This window comes from Cornus florida, unplaced genomic scaffold (assembly GCF_030987335.1).
Source record: "Cornus florida cultivar Cherokee Brave unplaced genomic scaffold, ASM3098733v1 CherokeeBrave_3.0.0_Hap2_Chr02, whole genome shotgun sequence".
In the NCBI taxonomy this organism is placed as follows: Eukaryota; Viridiplantae; Streptophyta; class Magnoliopsida; order Cornales; family Cornaceae; genus Cornus; species Cornus florida.
Genome location: NW_026775572.1, coordinates 55,716,985 through 55,734,956, shown reverse-complemented (window position 1 = coordinate 55,734,956; position 17,972 = coordinate 55,716,985). Strand labels below are relative to the sequence as shown.

Genomic DNA, 17,972 nt, shown 5'->3' with positions numbered 1-17,972 from the left:
TTTTTTTATTTATGGTACTCTTTATTTTTTTGGAATCATTTCTAAAAATAAAGAAAAAAAAAATTGAAAGTAAAAAATATAGTAGAAGCTTTGGTTGCCCTAAAAATATTATCTATCCACAAGACAACTTAATTAAAATTTCGTACGGATACCTACCAATTCCCGCACGCCGTTTCATGTAATGAGAGGCATTTTTGCAAATAAATCAGAATCCGATGGCCATTCAATATTGGGCAATTCCAGTACACTTGCCATCATACCAACCGCCGAAACACGCAGATAGACCACGATTCCATTTTTTTTTCCCATGTGCTGCGACACCGTTTGAACCTGGCTTGACTTTTTAGCATCCCCATTGATCCCCGGTCAGAGTTTTTAGGGTTTCTCTCGCCCGAAGAACCATGTCAAAACGGTAATACATGTTCATTTCTTTTCAATACATGTGCATTTCTTGCTTTCTTTGATCCATTTAGCTGATGAACTCCCACAAATTTTTTCCTTTTTTGATTTAGGGTTGTAATTTGCAATTGTCCATATTTGCAATATATATTGATATAGATGTGTGTAATCGAAAGCTGTACGTAACATCTGTTAGTTTTGTGCTATACAATTCTTGGAATTCCATTATTTTTATGTATTGTTGCTTCTTTTGCATTTATTTCTTTTTTTGATCCAATTAGCTGGTGAACTGCACAGATTTATGTATTTTTCATATATGGTTGTAATTTGCAATTGTCCACATCCACAGTGTGTGTGTATATATATATAATCCAAAACATGTACGGAATATCTGTCAGTTTTGTGTTTTGTGATACTTTGAATTGCAGTATTGTTATGCATATATAGGAATAATTAATGAATACAAGTTTGAGAAGAATTGTTTGGAAATCATTTTTTTTTTTTTCCCCGAATGATGGAAGGATTTGAGGCATTTGTTTATGCATATCAATTTGGGATTTGAACTTTAGATTGGAAAAACTTTGCAGCATAAACTGCATCAGGTATTCCTATTTCAGGTTACTTTGTTATAGGCTCTAATTTTTAACTGAGAAATGTATGGAAAAGAGAAAAATTCAGGGTTTTGGATTTTATACATATATTGTTTAGGATGCGAGGAAACAAAAAAAATTACACTTAATCAAGTTAATATTATTATTTAGAATAAATCACAGTGACCTCTCTTGAGGTTTGCCGTAAATATATGAACCTTTTCTACTTGTGAAAAAAAAAAAAAAAACTTCTCTCTTGTTTGAAACATTAGAGTAATTTTATTTTATTTATAAGTGAAACATTAGAGTGATTTGCCCAGACATGAGTAGTTTTGTAACTGAATCTCCCCTTTCTTAATAGTTAACAGTGTTTTAATAATGGTTTTGTTGCCTTCAGTAATTTGGAATTTCCAGAGATGAATTTTGCCCTTGCAATATCAGTTTTATATCAATTCAAAACAGCCTGCCAAAAAGAGATGTATGCAAAACAGAACTAACATGCTTCAAGAGTATGGGCGGTAAAGAAACCTGCTACATTTCAAATCCCAAGCATGTCTTGGCATTTGAGACATACTATGTCTGATTGAACAGGAAGCAGTCACCTGACTAAACGCACCCTTACTGCGCCCTTGTCTATGTTTGTATCCCAATCTTGCAAACAAGTGAGAGATGTGACTGATCAGCATATTAAATTTATGATCGTCTCCAATCCTTAACTCTTGCAATTGATGAACCAGTGGAAGGCTCACACCTTAGCTGTTTCTTTGGCACCATATAACTCCACACAAGTTAATAGCCTTGACAAATAAGCTACCCAGAGAACTTGAAAACTGGATCTGGCAGATTGGCAGTCCAATCCAACTGCACAGCATCTATCCTCCAATGAAGCCCCACAAACAAAAAGTGTCCTACTGACGCAGTTCACCTTAGCTCTTTCATGGGCATTTTCTTGCATGAAATCCTGAATGAAGAATGGTGAGCATTCGCATGAACCATCACAGAAGTCTAATCTGGTTAGAACAAAAGGGAAGGAGGAGAGAGCAAAAAGCAAAAGAAGACCAATTCACTTTCTAGGCCCAATTGAAACTATAACCTTGTCGCTATAGAATCTAACACGAAGCACGACCCGATCTGCTAGTCACTTTTGATAAAGTGCAGGTTATACGTGTCAATTGGGGGTTTCCCATGGTTTTGATTAGAATAGATTGTGGAGTGAGATTGCATGTTGGTAGAGGAATCACTGCCTTTTGAGGAGTTGTGCTATTGGTGATGCTTCATATCAGGAGCAATTTTTTTTGGAGTATGTTGAATTTGTTTTATTTTAATGCGGAATGTGTGAAGTGGGCTAAACAGGCAATAAAAGAAAAGTTAAAACAGGTTTTATGAGTGGACCTTATAATCACATGCTGACATCACATTGGTGTACGCCATCATGGACTGTTGCAGGTTGTAGAGGAATCAATGTACCTGTAGTGGGCTGATATGCATGTTTATTGTCTCTCATCCCTATTGAGGCCCGCTACATGAAACTCTTTGATGTTTACGTAATAGAATTAGTGAACTTTTCGACTGATTTCAAAACTATAAAACGCAATAATGGTCTGTTTGGGGGGGGGGGGGGGGGGGGGGTGGGTGGGAGGAAGGAAAAGGTAAGGGTAAATAGAGATCCATTTGGGAAAATATGAAGAATTTACTTATCCTATAGGCCTGAAGTATTGTTTTTGCCCAAAAGTGGGTGGAAACAAAAAGGGTAAAGGAAAAAAATCCATTTTTTTAAGGTTTATGCCTCGTTAACAATAACCCTCCTTTAATATAAGGGGATGATAGACAGGCAACACCTGTTTCCTCCCTATCAAATTAAACAATAGGAGGAGGAGGCAGCTTCCTTTTCCTGGTTTTTTTTCTTTTTTTATTTTTTTCCATCTCTCCCATTTCTTTTAAGTTTTTACATATGAAATGGACCATCAAAGGTTGAAGGGCTTCTGAAATATTTTAACATGCGGCTTTGTTTCTGAGTATTTGAAGAAACGGGTTAGATGCATTTTAAGTGATGGCGACATCATCAACATGCTTGTTTAGATTTTCTCATGCTACTATCCAAGCTAATCTGTGGTTAAAATTGGGGTTGCAAATCGGATTGGGTTCCAACCCTAAGAGTAGGCCAGACTAAGTTGGTTTAAGAAAATCTCAACCTAAAACTGGATCAATGCATTGGTTGGTTCAATTCTGGTTTTGGTTGGCAACAACTTTGGATGTATTATACTTCCAAACTTGCTAATATAGTGTGCAAGCCCTTCTAAGAAGATCAGTTTTCTTTTGCCCACATTAAAACTAAAATCAAGGGGGTTTCCTACTTTTATAGAAGAGGGAGGTTGGGGCTGTTGCTCTATCAATGTGGGACAATTATTCCACTACTTCAAAGTTCAAAGTATAGTAGTCATACAATTTGAGGTTCTTGTGACCTCACACATTCTCATCTAGAAATCCTCCGTCAGTGAATGGCACAGCATTTAACTTTTATATGTTATTGCTCAGTTGTCCACTCCATTTGATAAAGTCATGGATTGCATGGAGAACCTCGTCTATAGTGGTACACTAAACAATTAGTGTGTTCCGTAATTCCTATTAATCATTATATCATTAAATGTGGAATGAAATGCGATTGTGTATTATGATTTTGTAACTTTATAGGTGGATCCTTTATTTGATTTGGGTTACCGACCATTCTAACCCAGAACTAAAAGCCAGCGAAATTCATTTTCTCAGTTTGACTAAGTTGCACACCTTGTTAAAATACCAATGGAGATTCTTTTGGCATGCATTTTATAATTACATTTTCAAATATTACAGCTTGAATGTATCAATACATGTTTTGTCTCTGTAATTCTAATTTGATGTAACGTAGCTATTTTAGTTATTGATGCCACACTGCATAGATTATCTGGTTGAGCGAAGCCCATCAAAACGCTTGTGAGAAACGAAGGAAAGAATTCAGACAATCTTTGGATTGAAATGTTAGAATTTAATAAAATTAAAGAGACCTCTCAGATTGATGTGTGCAGTTCATGCTGGTTATGTATAAAACTGTAGTGGTTTTTAGTTTTCATGAAGCATGCACTTTTATGGAATTCTTATGCACCCAATTGTTACTTTATGAACTGTACTCTTGAGGTTTTTAAATGTGGGAAAAAAATCATTTTCATAATTATAATCCACAAGTTGTCACTGATAACCAAATTTCACAAGCTTATTTGGTCAGTCTTTTGGCAATTTCTTAATAATTTCACCCTTTTTTGGTTCCTCCAGGGTTCTTTGCAAGTTCTTTGCACATGGAGCATGTCTAAAAGGGGACCATTGTGAATTTTCACATGACTGGAAGGATCCATCAAATAATGTAAAATTTCTATTACTTGCTTTGATAGTTATCCAAATTGATTTCACTGGCTCGATTTCCGGTTTATAGCTTCTGCTTGGTCTGTCATTGCAGATATGCACCTTCTACCAGAAAGGAGTTTGCACTTTTGGCAGTCGATGCAGATATGAGCACGTGAAAGCCTCTTCGCGGTCACAGTATTCTGCTCCTTCATCATCTACGAATTCTTGCCAACATCAGTTTGTGGAGTCTGTACCTGCAGCTTATCCTTCTAGAACTGCATCAAGTGGGGTGACCATAACTCCAGTCCCAGGTGTTACGGCTGAGCTTTCAGCTTCAAGTAGACCTTTCTTTCCTCCCTCTAACCCTGCATGGAGTCAAAAGTCTGAGCATCATGATCTGTTAGACAATGATGATGTTATTGAGTTGAGGAGGGTTAATCCAGCTGACCATTCAATCTGTTCATTTGCTGCTGCTGGTAATTGTCCCCGTGGGGAAAAGTGCCCTCATGTTCATGGGGATTTATGTCCAACTTGTGGTAAACATTGTTTGCACCCTTTCAGACCTGAGGAGCGAGAGGAACACAAAAAAGCATGTGAGAAAAAGCAGAAGTACCTGGAGGCATTAAAACTTAGCCAAGAAATAGAATGCAGCGTGTGCCTTGAACGTGTTCTTTCAAAGCCCACAGCAGCTGAACGAAAGTTTGGATTGCTATCAGAGTGTGATCATCCATTCTGTATATCATGTATCAGGAATTGGCGTAGTAGCTCTCCAACCTCTGGCATGGATGTCAATTCTGCATTGAGGGCCTGCCCAATATGTCGAAAGCTTTCATACTATGTCATTCCTAGTGTCATTTGGTATTCGACAAAAGAAGAAAAGGAGGAAATTGTTGACAGCTACAAAGCAAGACTTAGGTATTATAATTTGACTTCTGTTTCATTTGGTTATAACATTAATTTTATGATATGCTTTTTGTTAGTTCATTTATTCAAGTTGGAAAAGTTGTCCAGTAGAATCATAGGATCTTGAGGTTCCACTTGAGCCAGGTTTCCATTGTGAGGATAATTATGTTTTTAGGACCGATGACTCCATGCATTGTAATACAGTTGTACCACTCAGTTTGTCTCTTGCCTCATCTCTTCATTGGGAGTATGTATATGTTATTGTTTTATTGCCGATTGTGGATAAATTTTCGTAGTTGTCTGCATCTGAAGGAATCAAGGAGGCTTTGTCATGAAATTTTCATGGTTGGAGCTAGAAATGGTGATATTTGTTGATAAGAAGTTGGATGATATGCCTGATTAAAATTTACGGGAAGTTGATGAAGGACATGGATGGAGAAAGAGTTGTAATGTCATGTATTCTGCACAATCTTTCATCAATTGAGTGGCGGCATTAAGTAGTCTTTGTGTAGCAATGAAGAGGAGGGAAGGGGGGTAGTTCACTGTGGCTTACCGGTTTTGGTGTTTAATGGTTTCGTCTAAGCCCCTGAGCACACTTGTACATGCAGGTGCACAGACATGTTTGTGTGCAATATTAATTATGCTTTACAGAGTTGGTGTGGATGGTAAAGCTCTGATGTGTAACTGATCTTGATTTGAAGAGAATAGTTTGTAATCTGTCCTGCAAGGACATAGTTAGGATCATGCAGTGTATTCTTCTGAAGGTTGTTGGAACAAGAAACAGCATGCCTTTGAGCATAGGATGCAAGAATAGAAAGGGGTAGGTCCAAGACAGTTTTGGATAGATTGTTTTGTTTTGTGGTACAGATAAGATGGAGAACAGGGAGCATTCTATAGTGTGAATCTTACACAGAAATTTTTCATCCCCTGAAAGATCTTGTCACTGTCTGATTGGTAATTTCAGATATTGTCATGATGAACTGTTCTAATGTAACTAGACCATTGCAGTTTGGAGTGCAGTTCAGTAGTTGAATGGGGAGCATGTAAATCACCTTTTGATCTACTGTTCACTTTCATCTTTCTTATGATTAAGAGGTTCTAGCAGATATTTTATGGGTGATGCTAAGGTCTCTTACGGAATTAGTGGAGAGTTGGATTAGAAAAGCCAGGAAGAAAAGAAGTGGGGAGAGAAGAAAATTTTGATGACAGAAGTGAAGGAGGTCGTACAGCCAAATAGCGAAAAAGTATCCCTGTAGTAAGCCTTAAATAGTTAAAAAAAGGGGAGTGGGACTATTTGGGGGCTGTGATGGCTAATATGGGATTTGGTATTCAGTGGATTTCTTTGATTAAGACTTTCATTTCTACAGTCAGATTATCAGTCGTGAGTTGAGCTGAATATGTGCACACATTGTTTAAAGGGGTTTGTATTGTGGCTTTTAGAGATAATAAACCTTATGATAAGAGTTGTATGTGTATAACTTTGTTTTTGTACATCTCATGCTCATATTTGTGTAGGGGGTTAATGCATATGTTTTAAATTAACTAGCACAAACTTATGTACCAATGTATATGTATACTGAAACAATCTTTATGCTTTCATGAAAGCATAGTGGATATAACTAAAGAACTAAACAACCTTTTCTGTTGCAGCTCTATTGATTGCAAGCACTTTGACTTCGGAAATGGGACTTGCCCATTTGGGACTAGTTGTTTTTACAAGGTAAATCAATTTTTGAGCTGCTCAGTTCTCCATTGTACAGGTTCCTGTTTTTCATTTTTTCCTTGCAATATGTTACTATTCATAGCTCGCTCTCTTTTGCTTAATTGTATGCCATAAACTAGTAATAGCACCTCTTTATAGCTTCGGCTTTTGTTTCCCCCCTCCCCTCTCTCTCTCCTCCTCCTCCTTCTCCTCCTCTTCCTCTTCCTCCTTTGAAGGATTTAGAAATTATTAGTTTTGTGTGTGTTTGGTGGGGGGTGTTTTTTTTTTTTTTTTTTGGGTCGGGGGGGGGGGGGGGGGGGGGGGGGGGTAGTAAGGGGTGAAATGTTTTGTTCAAGATATTGTTAGTACTTCCCTACAGAAAAAAAGAGTAGAGTGTCGGTTCCTTTTTAGAATGTTATCTGTTACATTCTTTCCAGATATGCCATATTATAGAAAGAGATTTATTGAAAGCATTTATCCTTTATGTACTCTCATCATCACCGAGGCCATGAAATCTGGTATAAGACCCAATGGTCCTAGCTAAAGAATATCGCTCTCAGCATCTACATTGCATGAGACAGCTATTTGGATCGCACATATGTGGTAATCAAACAATAAAAATAATAAAATAAGAACTTTGTCCATTGCAATCATACGGAACTTATCTTGGATGGAAGGTTATCTCACTGTGAGCTCTTCTAGAATAGACATCTCTGCCAACCACAAAGGGCTGCATTGGTTCCTTCGTGGTTTAACTGAACCATATAATAACATGACCTTAACATTCTCTATAAACTACTTAATATTTTGAATTCCTCTATAAACTACTTAATCTTTTGAATTCCCCTATACTGTGGGATTTTACAGTCAACCTTTATTTGACTGGATCTATAAATTTATTTATTTATTTTTGATAAGTTGATTGGATCTATAAATTGGTACTGTATAAATGTCTTGGAAGTATTTTGTCCTCATCTTCCCGGAAATGATTTCAAATGCAACCTTTATACATCCTCCTAATCTTACAATTCCCCATGTGTTGGGGAAACCATACTATGTCATTCCGTGATAAGATTGTTATTGCAAGATAATGATTTAGACTTGTCATGAAAAGATTAAGAAGTCTGGCATACCTGACGTCAGCTCAAAAGTTGCTTGTATCTCTTCTGAAAATTTCTTTCTTTGGAACACTGATGCAGTGTGGGAAATATCTGCTCAAGATAAATTCCCATGAGAACCTAATCACTTACCCGTCTCCATATTCTCCCTCAATTACTAAATTATCAACCATGTTTTCATTGACCTTTCGTCTATAATACTAAAAACTTCATTAACAACAATAGAAATCAATGAGAAAGCAGGTCACATTGTCTTGGAACACTAAAGCTCTGGAAAAACCCAAAACAACTGCCGTCAACCGCCATTGTAATATAAAAATCATGATATAGGTAAGTGATTAGGTTCTCATCCCCTTCGTCTGTTTTCTCACCTCTTTCATCTAGTCTCATCTCCTCTTCTCATCCTCATCCCCCTTCTTTCTTTCTGGTTGGTATCTAAACATTATTCGCCGTGCATCAATTGGTATCAGAGTGCTATTTGTTCTACGTCACATAGTCACCGGACTCTAAAAGTCCTCCACATACACCTTTTCATCAACGTCAATGACATTAATGTTTGACCTAACAAACTATTGAAGTGGGGAAAAAATCAGGATGCATGGTACGCCAATGCGACACTATGGCATGCACCCACTCTATAAGTAGGGGTGGGGTGGGAGTGAAGGGGAGAGGAAGGGAGATATGAAAAGTGCTGGGGATGTGGAGACGCTGTAGGATGCAAGAAAGGAGAGAGGAAGACGTTATAGCGTGCAAACACGATGCCTAAAGAGAGTGATCAATATACGGAAACTCAACAGAAGCGAGGTAGTGTTCCATAACTTACTCCCTCAACTAATTCTAAAATCTTAATTGTGTTGTGTTCATCAGAGAAAACGTAGTGAGGGTAGGTTGGCTAAGTAATATACATAAATGGTTGTGGATGTGGGTTATGCCACGTAAGCTATATAATCAAAGCATGTTGACCACAAGTAGGAACAAGACAAATGTATCAACACTTGGTCGATATACAAGGGCTCTGGCCAGCTCAGCGCTAGAAGCTGGACGATAGGCCCACAGAGCAAAAACAAATTGTCGATCGATAGGCCTAGAACCTTGATCCGACCAAGGCATGGCCCGTCGATCGATGAAACCAACAATGAAGAGTAGTGGTAGGACTTTTTAAAGCCACGGGGAACGCCGAAGGGATTTTGGAATGAAGGATGGAAAATCAGCTCTAAGTCTTGCAAAGATTCCATTTGAGGAAAAAAGCAAAAGACAGCCTGGAGCAAGCTCAGAGACCCTTACAGCCACCCTTTATCTAGAACATTCAAGGAGGGTACGTACACCTGGCAGCAGATCTGGGAAAGTCGGGATTAGGGCATCATGATCCCTAAAAAGACATGCGCTCTGACTCACTCGATCCGGAGGCCCAATGAGTACAACCTGGATGACCTAGGGCTATAAAAAAGGTGGCTGACAAAGACGATAGAGTGGAGAATTTTAGAGGGCTCTGACAGCATTCCAGAATTGGGCTCTTCCCTACCATCGTTTCGTTTCTCAGATTGGGCTGATTTTCTCTCCCTCAACCCCTCTTCTGTATTCCTCACATTGCTTTGGTGATATTCCCAGATACGATTTCATTCTCAATTTGACTCCAAAATCAGGTATACCCAATGGTATTTGTGTTACATGCATCAAGATGAGTTTAATGTTGGATTATGCATAGGTATTGCAACTGGTTGAGGCCCCGTCCCCATTTAGCTTAGCAGCCCCCATCCGCACCCAAAACCGTTTAGCTGAGAACCTCCATCCCCCATTCCCGTCCCTATTTAAATTCCCCCACCCTCCCCCACCCCCACCTTAGTTCACTCCAAGTTGGGGCTTTAATAAATTATATGCTTAAAGTTAAGAGTTATTTTTCCTTAAAAAATTATTTTCTTGTTCTCTTAAAATTATTAATGAGAGAAAAATCAATATGAGAAATTAACATAAGAGAATCAAGATATTCAATTAATATATGCAAAATGAAACTCAAATAGTATATTTTTTAATAAAGTAATGGAGTATTATGGTAATTTGTAGAATAAATGGTGCCGGACGGGGCGGGGGGACCTTTCCTTGTCCTCGCCCCTAGTTCATGCAAGTTTTTAATCCCTCCTGCCATTCCCACCCAAACCCTATTAGGCATCCCCTAAACCTTCCCAAATGGAGCATGGTGGGGTGGGTTATTTTGTCATTCCTAATTATGCAAGAGCACTGAGGGATGATTGTATGTTTTAGTAGTTGTAATGATCTTTTGCTTTGAGTTTATAATGCTTGAATGATGAGATGATTATTTGTAGTTATGGTGATTATGAACTGATCGATGTTAGGGAAATTGTTAACAAAATTGATATGCAGGATTAGGAGTCAGGGAGTTACTAAATTGATGGATTGGGGTTTAGATAAAATATTGGTCTTGTGAGGTATTGTAGGGTTTTAGTTAGGATTTCTGTAATGCACGTGGTTTGATTTTTATGATGTGGTAGCATGTTTAATTGTCTTTGATGTTTTAGAGATGTGCGAAAATGATGTGTTGACATACTCTTTAGTATTTGTGGTGGATGTTGTGTATTGGTCAGAGGTGTTGTAATTGTATTTTGTAGTGATGGTGCAGGTCTATGTTACATGGACTTTTCAAAAGTAGGTGAAGTATCCATGCCAGTTACACAAAACTTGAACACGAGAATGGGACATGTGTTCGACACTTGGTTGTACATGCACCTACAATGCATATTGAATTATTCAATTTTATTATACTTGCTTCAAAACAAGTGAACTGCCTATATTACATTATTGTACACTTGAAAATAAAGTGAATATATTATATAATATGTATATTTACATGTGTTCCTATGTCCTTTAGTTTGGAGATTTGACATGTCGGACACTTGTACACATACCCGGACCCAAGACACGTACCTGAGTCCGTGCAACGTAGGTGTAAGTTGGGATCTTTGGGACCGTGTTGAGCGCTTGTGTATTGGGGTCCTCATAACCATATTATATCGTAATGCGGACATGGGGTCCTTGGGAACATGTGTGTGGTCTGGGTTAGGCTCCAAGGGACCCAATTGGGCGACGTGGCTTGTGAAATGTGTAGGTGACTCGGGTGTGGCAATCAAATCGTGACGAAATAGGTTTGAGCACACAAGAAGGCGATGACTCTCAATGTAAAGGGAATATGGACTGGGGTGAGCTGACTTGACTAGAGAAGATGTCTGCACTTTGCAGGACTCTCTGGGATGTCAACTCCTTTGTTGCAACTTCCTAATTCAGAATCATACAAGGGAAGATATCCAAGCGGGGGCCTCCTTTGACAATTCCCTTACCATGAGGTGGTGACCCTGATTCCAAACGGGATAATTTCATGTGGAAGATGGCCTAGATGTGGTGACCCCATGAAGGAAGATTCCTAGTGGGTAACTCTCATAGGGAACCTGTATCCGCAATGATCTATGTGAATGGAAAAGCCCAATTGGGTGATTTCTTTGAGGGAGATTAGGCATGCATTGAGGTTACTGCATTGTTTAAAAGTCTTGGTGGGTGTGCTACAAGGGAGATGGGGTCTACCGTCTATGGGAACATGATCTAATTGGTGGAAGGGATCAGATCTTCCTTTGGGATGTCAACCCTTTGATGACCATTTGAAGGAGATTGGGTCTAGGGAAAAAGTTGAGCTGGGGGGAATAAGTCCCACAACATGGATTCTGTTGCAGTGGGGAAGAGTATGTCCATGGTATAATTTGTTGAGAGGTGATTGGGACTGCACAATTATCGTTATGGAGTTTGTGTGATGCTTGTAGGTCTTGACTGTGGTCAGACCATTGTGTTTTGGCGTTGTGAATCCTCGTGAATTGCAATCAAGTCGGATAAAATGGTATGGAATTGTAATGGTTAATTGTGTTCGGAATGGTTGGTCTGGGAGTTGTGTATATGTGCATGTGATGTGTGTATTGGGGCAGTCATATTCTGTTGGTTATTTGATAAGGTGCTGTCAGGGTCTTTTGTAGTGTGATAAGGTGCTGGTAGACATGAGATAAACTCAGTATCAAGCACTGCACACTGCTGGGTTAGTGAAGGTCTCCCGCCATGCGCGTTTGAAACTTCTATAGATAATAACCATACTGGTGAGATTATGGAATACCCAGTAGGCATTTGTGTGCTCACTATTTTATTTTTAGAGATAAATCAAATGAAGGGATGCTGGGGTGTAGAGGACTAGAGGTTATAATAAACATACTGGTTATTAGTATGCCAACTATTTTATTTTTAGAGATAAACCAGGCAGGAGGAGGCTGGAGTCCTGGACTGCTTTACACCCAGGAGCGGACCAGAGAAGCTGGAGAAAAGTGATCCAGGACCAGAGGACAGTATACTTGGGAAGGAACCCCTCCAGACGTAATGCAAGTAACTTGTGTATATATAAAGAGACAGACAGACAGACAGACAGAGAGAAATACACAAACACACCCCTGCATAGAAGCGTGTGGAACAGTGTAAAAATTGTGATGTATCTTGGAGAATTTAGCTTCACTCCCACTACACTACACGCTTCTTGCTTTCTAGCAAATTGTCTCATGTCTCTGTCTCTGTCTCTCTCTCTCTCATGTGCTAGTTTTATAGATGTATATGTGGTTTCTTTTCGTTCTTGATCTCTGTATTCAAGGATTATGGTGCATCCTTCTTGTTTCTCTCGTCACTCAGTGGTATGGAATGATGGGGAAATGATGTTGGAGTGTCCTTGCTTGTATACTCTTTAAAATTATGCACCAATAGCATGTGATTCATTTACTTTAGTCTGAGAGTTTATTAACATTTTAATTTGTTAAGTGGATAATATATTGTGTGTTCCAGCACATTGTCAAGCCAGGCTCATTCCTATGAAATACTACTCCATGTGCCATATATGTTGTCCAGTGCTCTCTCTAGGATGCATGGAGTACAGCTCCAATGTGGTGAATATTATGCCATACTTGTTTTGTTTGAGCTTTTTTATAGACCCCGCACACTAGGAGTAGAAGAATTGGAGAGTTACAGATGTTACATGGACTCGGGTACGGGTGTCGGACACGGGTATGTATTCATGCGTCGGAAGTGTCAAATCTTTAAACAGAAAGACACGTGGACACGGCTAAATATTCATTTTATTAATTATTTTATTTTATTTTCTAGAGTAAAGTAATGTTTTTATCAATATAATGTTCAATATAGGCATTTAACTCATTTTAAAGTAATAATATAATGTAATTAAATGATAGGATATGTTTTTTAAGTACATGTCCAACTAAAAGTGTCGGACACATATCCCATACCCATGTCCGAGGGATACGTGTCCGACATAGGTACTTCACTACTTTTGAAGAGTCCATGTAACAGAGGTTACAGTACAGTGGATTTAATATTGAATTTTCAGTAACAGAGGAGATGGATTTTTACTACTGCATCTGGGTTTTGGTACGACTAATGAGGAAATACATGTCATGTTTTTTTATCCAGTTGTCAAAATGACTGGATCTTTGACAGCTCACAACACTTTGGATTTAGGGAAAAACATTGAAACTTTGTAGGTTTTTTTACTCATGTATATAATTTTCTATGTCAAGACACTAATAATAATCAAGCCCGAAGCTTATTTGCGAAGGTTGAGGATTTATTTTCTCTACTGATAACCATCTAAATCATGCAAATAGTTTGGGTAAAAAATAAATTAATAAAATCAGTGAAGTTTTGTTTCTTTTTTGGTGTGATGTTGATCCAGGTGTTCATGCCAATATGCTTAGGTAAGATTTCTACTTTAGAATCCTTCTTGTATCTACTGGAATGGTTCATTGCTTAATAGTGGTTGCTAATGCAGAATGGTCCACCATAGTGGTCTTCCTGTTACGTTGTTCATAGCTAAAGAAGTGTAATGATGCCCAACTTATTCTTTCTTCTCTCTACCAGTTTTGATGTCCAACTGTGTTTCATTACGTGTACATACTAGATTCTTGCTTTTCCAATATGAAATTGTTTCCCTCTGCACTTGTTAATTTTCGTTTTCGTTTGTATGCTGTTTTTGAATGAGATTAGTGTCTTTTATGTTCGTGTACATTGATGTTACATTATAACAGCACGCATATCGTGATGGCCGCCTGGAAGAAGTAGTTTTGCGACATCTTGCGGCTGAAGATGGACATTCAGTGATTTCTAAAAATATTAGGTCTTTTTTTTTGCCTTCTCTTTTCGTTCCGTCTTGCCTTTTTTATTATTTAAATTTTATCACCAGTCTTATATATTTTCCTTCATTATCTGTTACTTTTGCTTGTTCTCCACTCACTGAAATTACGGTATATGCAGGCTTTCGGACTTCCTCAGTAGTTTGCGCATAAGGTGAACAAAGTTTGTTCAGAGCTTTCAGTGTAAGTTTTTGTCATGACTCTGCTTTTTTTGTCTTATAATCCTGACTTCCCAGCATTTATATGCCCGTGTATTAAAGGTTGATCTGCCAGCTGAATCAGTTGATGATCTATGCAAACCAACAATTTGTTTGTCCAGTTCAAGATTAAATCTGTTAATCTATGTCAGTCGTAAATCCTAATATCATTCATGGTCTCAACTTGTGCTGCTTGGTGGTAGAATTAAGTTACGATGCTTGATTTTTTTTCAGTTTAGGGCCTTTAGGCTCCTCATTTCGATTGATGTCATTGCAAATCGAGGTATAGGTGGTGCTACATGAAAGCAAATGAGAGAAAACTGTAGCACCCAGTAATTCAATTGTCTGTAATTTACACAAATGGTCTGGCATGCCATATCTGATTCGAAATTGTGTCCTCTGATTTGTGGCTGGATGCTTGGGTAAAATTTTATCAGGAGATGAACCAAAACTTATACATCATTATATTTGAGGTCCTTAGGACAGTTCTACTTTTGAAGTCATTTAATGTTCTGCACCCTGGCAGAGGCAAGTGGTTTGCCAGTGTGATGGTCATATATAATGGTATGATTGGCCATTGAAATGGTTTGTCAATATTAACGGGATCTATATATTGAGATTACACTTGCCATATTTAGTAAAAAAATGTGTCAATTCACTTGTTCTGCAGGGCATCCGGTACGAGGAAATGTATTCCAACTTGAGAAGCCAAAATTCTTTTTAATTGCCAGCATTGTGCTCCTGGTAGTCATAAGGTGAGGTGCGTATATCATTAAGGTCTCGCATGCATGATTGTTTATCCTTTAATATGTTCTCTAACTTCTGGTTGTGTTGTTTAAGGAGTTTGAATAATCTTATCTTGGATGAAACATTTGAAACCTTTGTCCTCTTCACTTTCATTTGCGACAATGCTTAACATGTAGATGTGGTAGTCCTTATCCATTAGCACCCATAATATATGTCATTTGGTATATGACTCCTGTGATTTCTGGGCCTTCGGTGGGTATGACTAACTCCTCTGGGGACATTTGTTGTGCATCTCAATCACCATCAGTGGAACACACCAAATAGGGAAAGTTGATTCGGTGTGAACTTGATCCAGCCTCATTTGAGTATTTGGTTTCTTTGTAATATGATTTTAGATTTTTTTTTCTCCGCTTTCAGAAAAGACTTCATTTTTAAGACATCTTACTCGCTGTCCTTTCAACCATCGCACTTTCTGAGTTTGGTAACTTTTATGTCAGTTCAGTTGTTAATGCGTTTTCATATTTTCCTCCACCATCATGCATTTGAATGATGATTTGGTTCTGGTTCAGTTATGGTGTGGAAAGTATTCATATTCGGTGAAATGATGATTGTTCCCATCCATAGCCAATCGTTATTTGCCCTAATTACTAAGAACATATGATGAACATTTTTCCAGAAGTCACTCGGAGCTTTCCATGGGTGTGTTATGTCTTCTATGAATCTCTTCTTTCAGACTAACCTTATATTTGGCATGTCCTCATCTTGTCTACATCTTTTCTCTTTATGTTTGCTAGCCAATCGTTATTTGCCCTAATTACTAAGAACATATGATGAACATTTTTCCAGAAGTCACTCGGAGCTTTCCATGGGTGTGTTATGTCTTCTATGAATCTCTTCTTTCAGACTAACCTTATATTTGGCATGTCCTCATCTTGTCTACATCTTTTCTCTATATGTTTGCTAGATTGTTGATTCTGTTAATTTTGTGTTCTTTTTTCCCCTCTTAATCTATGCTCTTTGTTTTGTTTTTTTTTTTTTGGGGGCAAAATCAGTGAAGGTACTAAATATTAATTAGGGTGGTTTACACACTACTGTAGACCTGCTGAATTCTTTAATTATATAGAACTTTTCCTTGAAACTTCTTTTCACTTGGTCCTGTTTATAATTGAATTTTTGTTGACATTTCACTTTTTATTCCCAAAAAAGGAAATGTATATTCTCAAACTAATTCTTCATGAGCATAATATGCTACTCAAAATATTTGAGAGCGAGTTTTTATCCCTATTTTTCTTTATTTTCCTCACTGGTCTGATTTTTGCTATTACGTTTTCAGCGTCAGATGCAGAACTTCTTGCTGTTGTGGAGCCAACCACTGGATTGGAGGCGGGCATATGCCTAATTATATGAATAAATTACATCTGATATTTAAAGGAAAATGAAATTAGAAAACCAGGTCCCAGATGGAGAAATTGAGAAACTGCGAAGTCAACAATTCTGGTTTTCTAAAGGATAATTATCTAGAATAAAGAGGATGTATAAATAATGAAACTTAATATTGCCCGCCTGCCTGTCCCATCAGTGAGGTGAGAACTGTATATACTGTATAGTTTTGATAATCGGGTTTTGGTTCGACTCTTCACTATATATTGTTTTGAGAACGAGATGTTGATGATTTATCGAGTGACTTGTGAATTTTCATTTGGGTGTGTATGGAGTGAATTTTCATTGATGTGTGTTACCCACATGATATACTTGTATGGTTTTGTGTACGATCATCTTCTGTGTTCATAATATATTGAAATGCTACATGAGGTGAATTAAATGTTAATTTATTTTTCTTTATAAGTAAAAGTTAATTATTGTTGTTCTAGCTTAGAAACATTTGTTTTCTTTTTATGTGAAGGTTGCTTAATTTTATATATATATATATATATATATGCATGCACCATTATTGTTTTGAAGTTTTGCTCTCTATCTCATGCTCGCGGACAAACAAAGAAAGCTATGGAATCAATCACGTATTAGGGCTTTGTTGGGATCCATAGCCAAAGGCTTTGTTGGATATGGATTGATTCTTTATTAAATCTCATATGCTAATTCCGGTGATGCGACGCTTGTATTGCACTCCCACAACCCCATTTTCACAGTTTAGGCTGATACCATTTCGCTCACCGCCAATACAGGAATCATGTTTGCTTTCTTCTCCTCTAGCTACGAAGATGTTTTGGTTTCTTAGTGCTTAAGTTTGAGATTTGGTCACCTAATTGTTGGGTTCCTCTTATTTGATTGGTTAACTTGTTTAGACTTCTAGAGGCTTACGTTAAAACTATACTCTCTCTCATTTTTGCTATTGCAATCAAAACATACGTTCCTTGTTTGATGTGGTTCGCTTAATATGTTAAAAGTACTGTTTCTGGTGCTCGAGGGAGGTTACTATGATGGTCAAATCTCGGCGGCAAAAGTCAGTGTTTGACTTTTGAATTTGGAAAATAGTGAACCAGGTATGTACCAGAGGATTGCATATTTGGTTTTCGATGGGATTTTGAAGTCAAGAATGAAAATTGGGATTAAATAAATCTCAACCTTATTTGAAAAAGATTTGGACTTGGTGCTTCATGAAACATCAAGTTTCAAGTGGTGGTGATGATGGGAGAGAGAATAGAGAGAGTGGAGGCACAGCCGAGATTGTAACCTCGTGATGGCGG

General features: G+C 37.9%; 1 protein-coding gene across 2 annotated transcripts; it reads left to right on the top strand.

Annotated features, from left to right (window-relative positions):
- Nucleotides 1–254: 254 nt before the first annotated feature.
- LOC132295038 (putative RING-type E3 ubiquitin transferase C3H69) lies at nt 255–17,095 on the top strand. Of its 2 annotated transcripts, none has more exons than XM_059793113.1 (8): nt 255–412; nt 4,296–4,383; nt 4,477–5,279; nt 6,918–6,987; nt 14,219–14,307; nt 14,445–14,506; nt 15,191–15,280; nt 16,601–17,095. In XM_059793113.1, exons 1-6 carry the CDS (start codon nt 402–404, stop codon nt 14,479–14,481), a joined length of 1,098 nt encoding a protein of 365 aa, XP_059649096.1. In that variant the 5' UTR covers nt 255–401; the 3' UTR covers nt 14,482–14,506; nt 15,191–15,280; nt 16,601–17,095. The 2 variants fall into 2 exon arrangements, with proteins under 2 accessions (XP_059649096.1, XP_059649097.1); XM_059793114.1 differs by having other exon boundaries at nt 256–412; nt 15,191–15,275.
- The last annotated feature ends 877 nt before the right edge of the window (nt 17,096–17,972 follow it).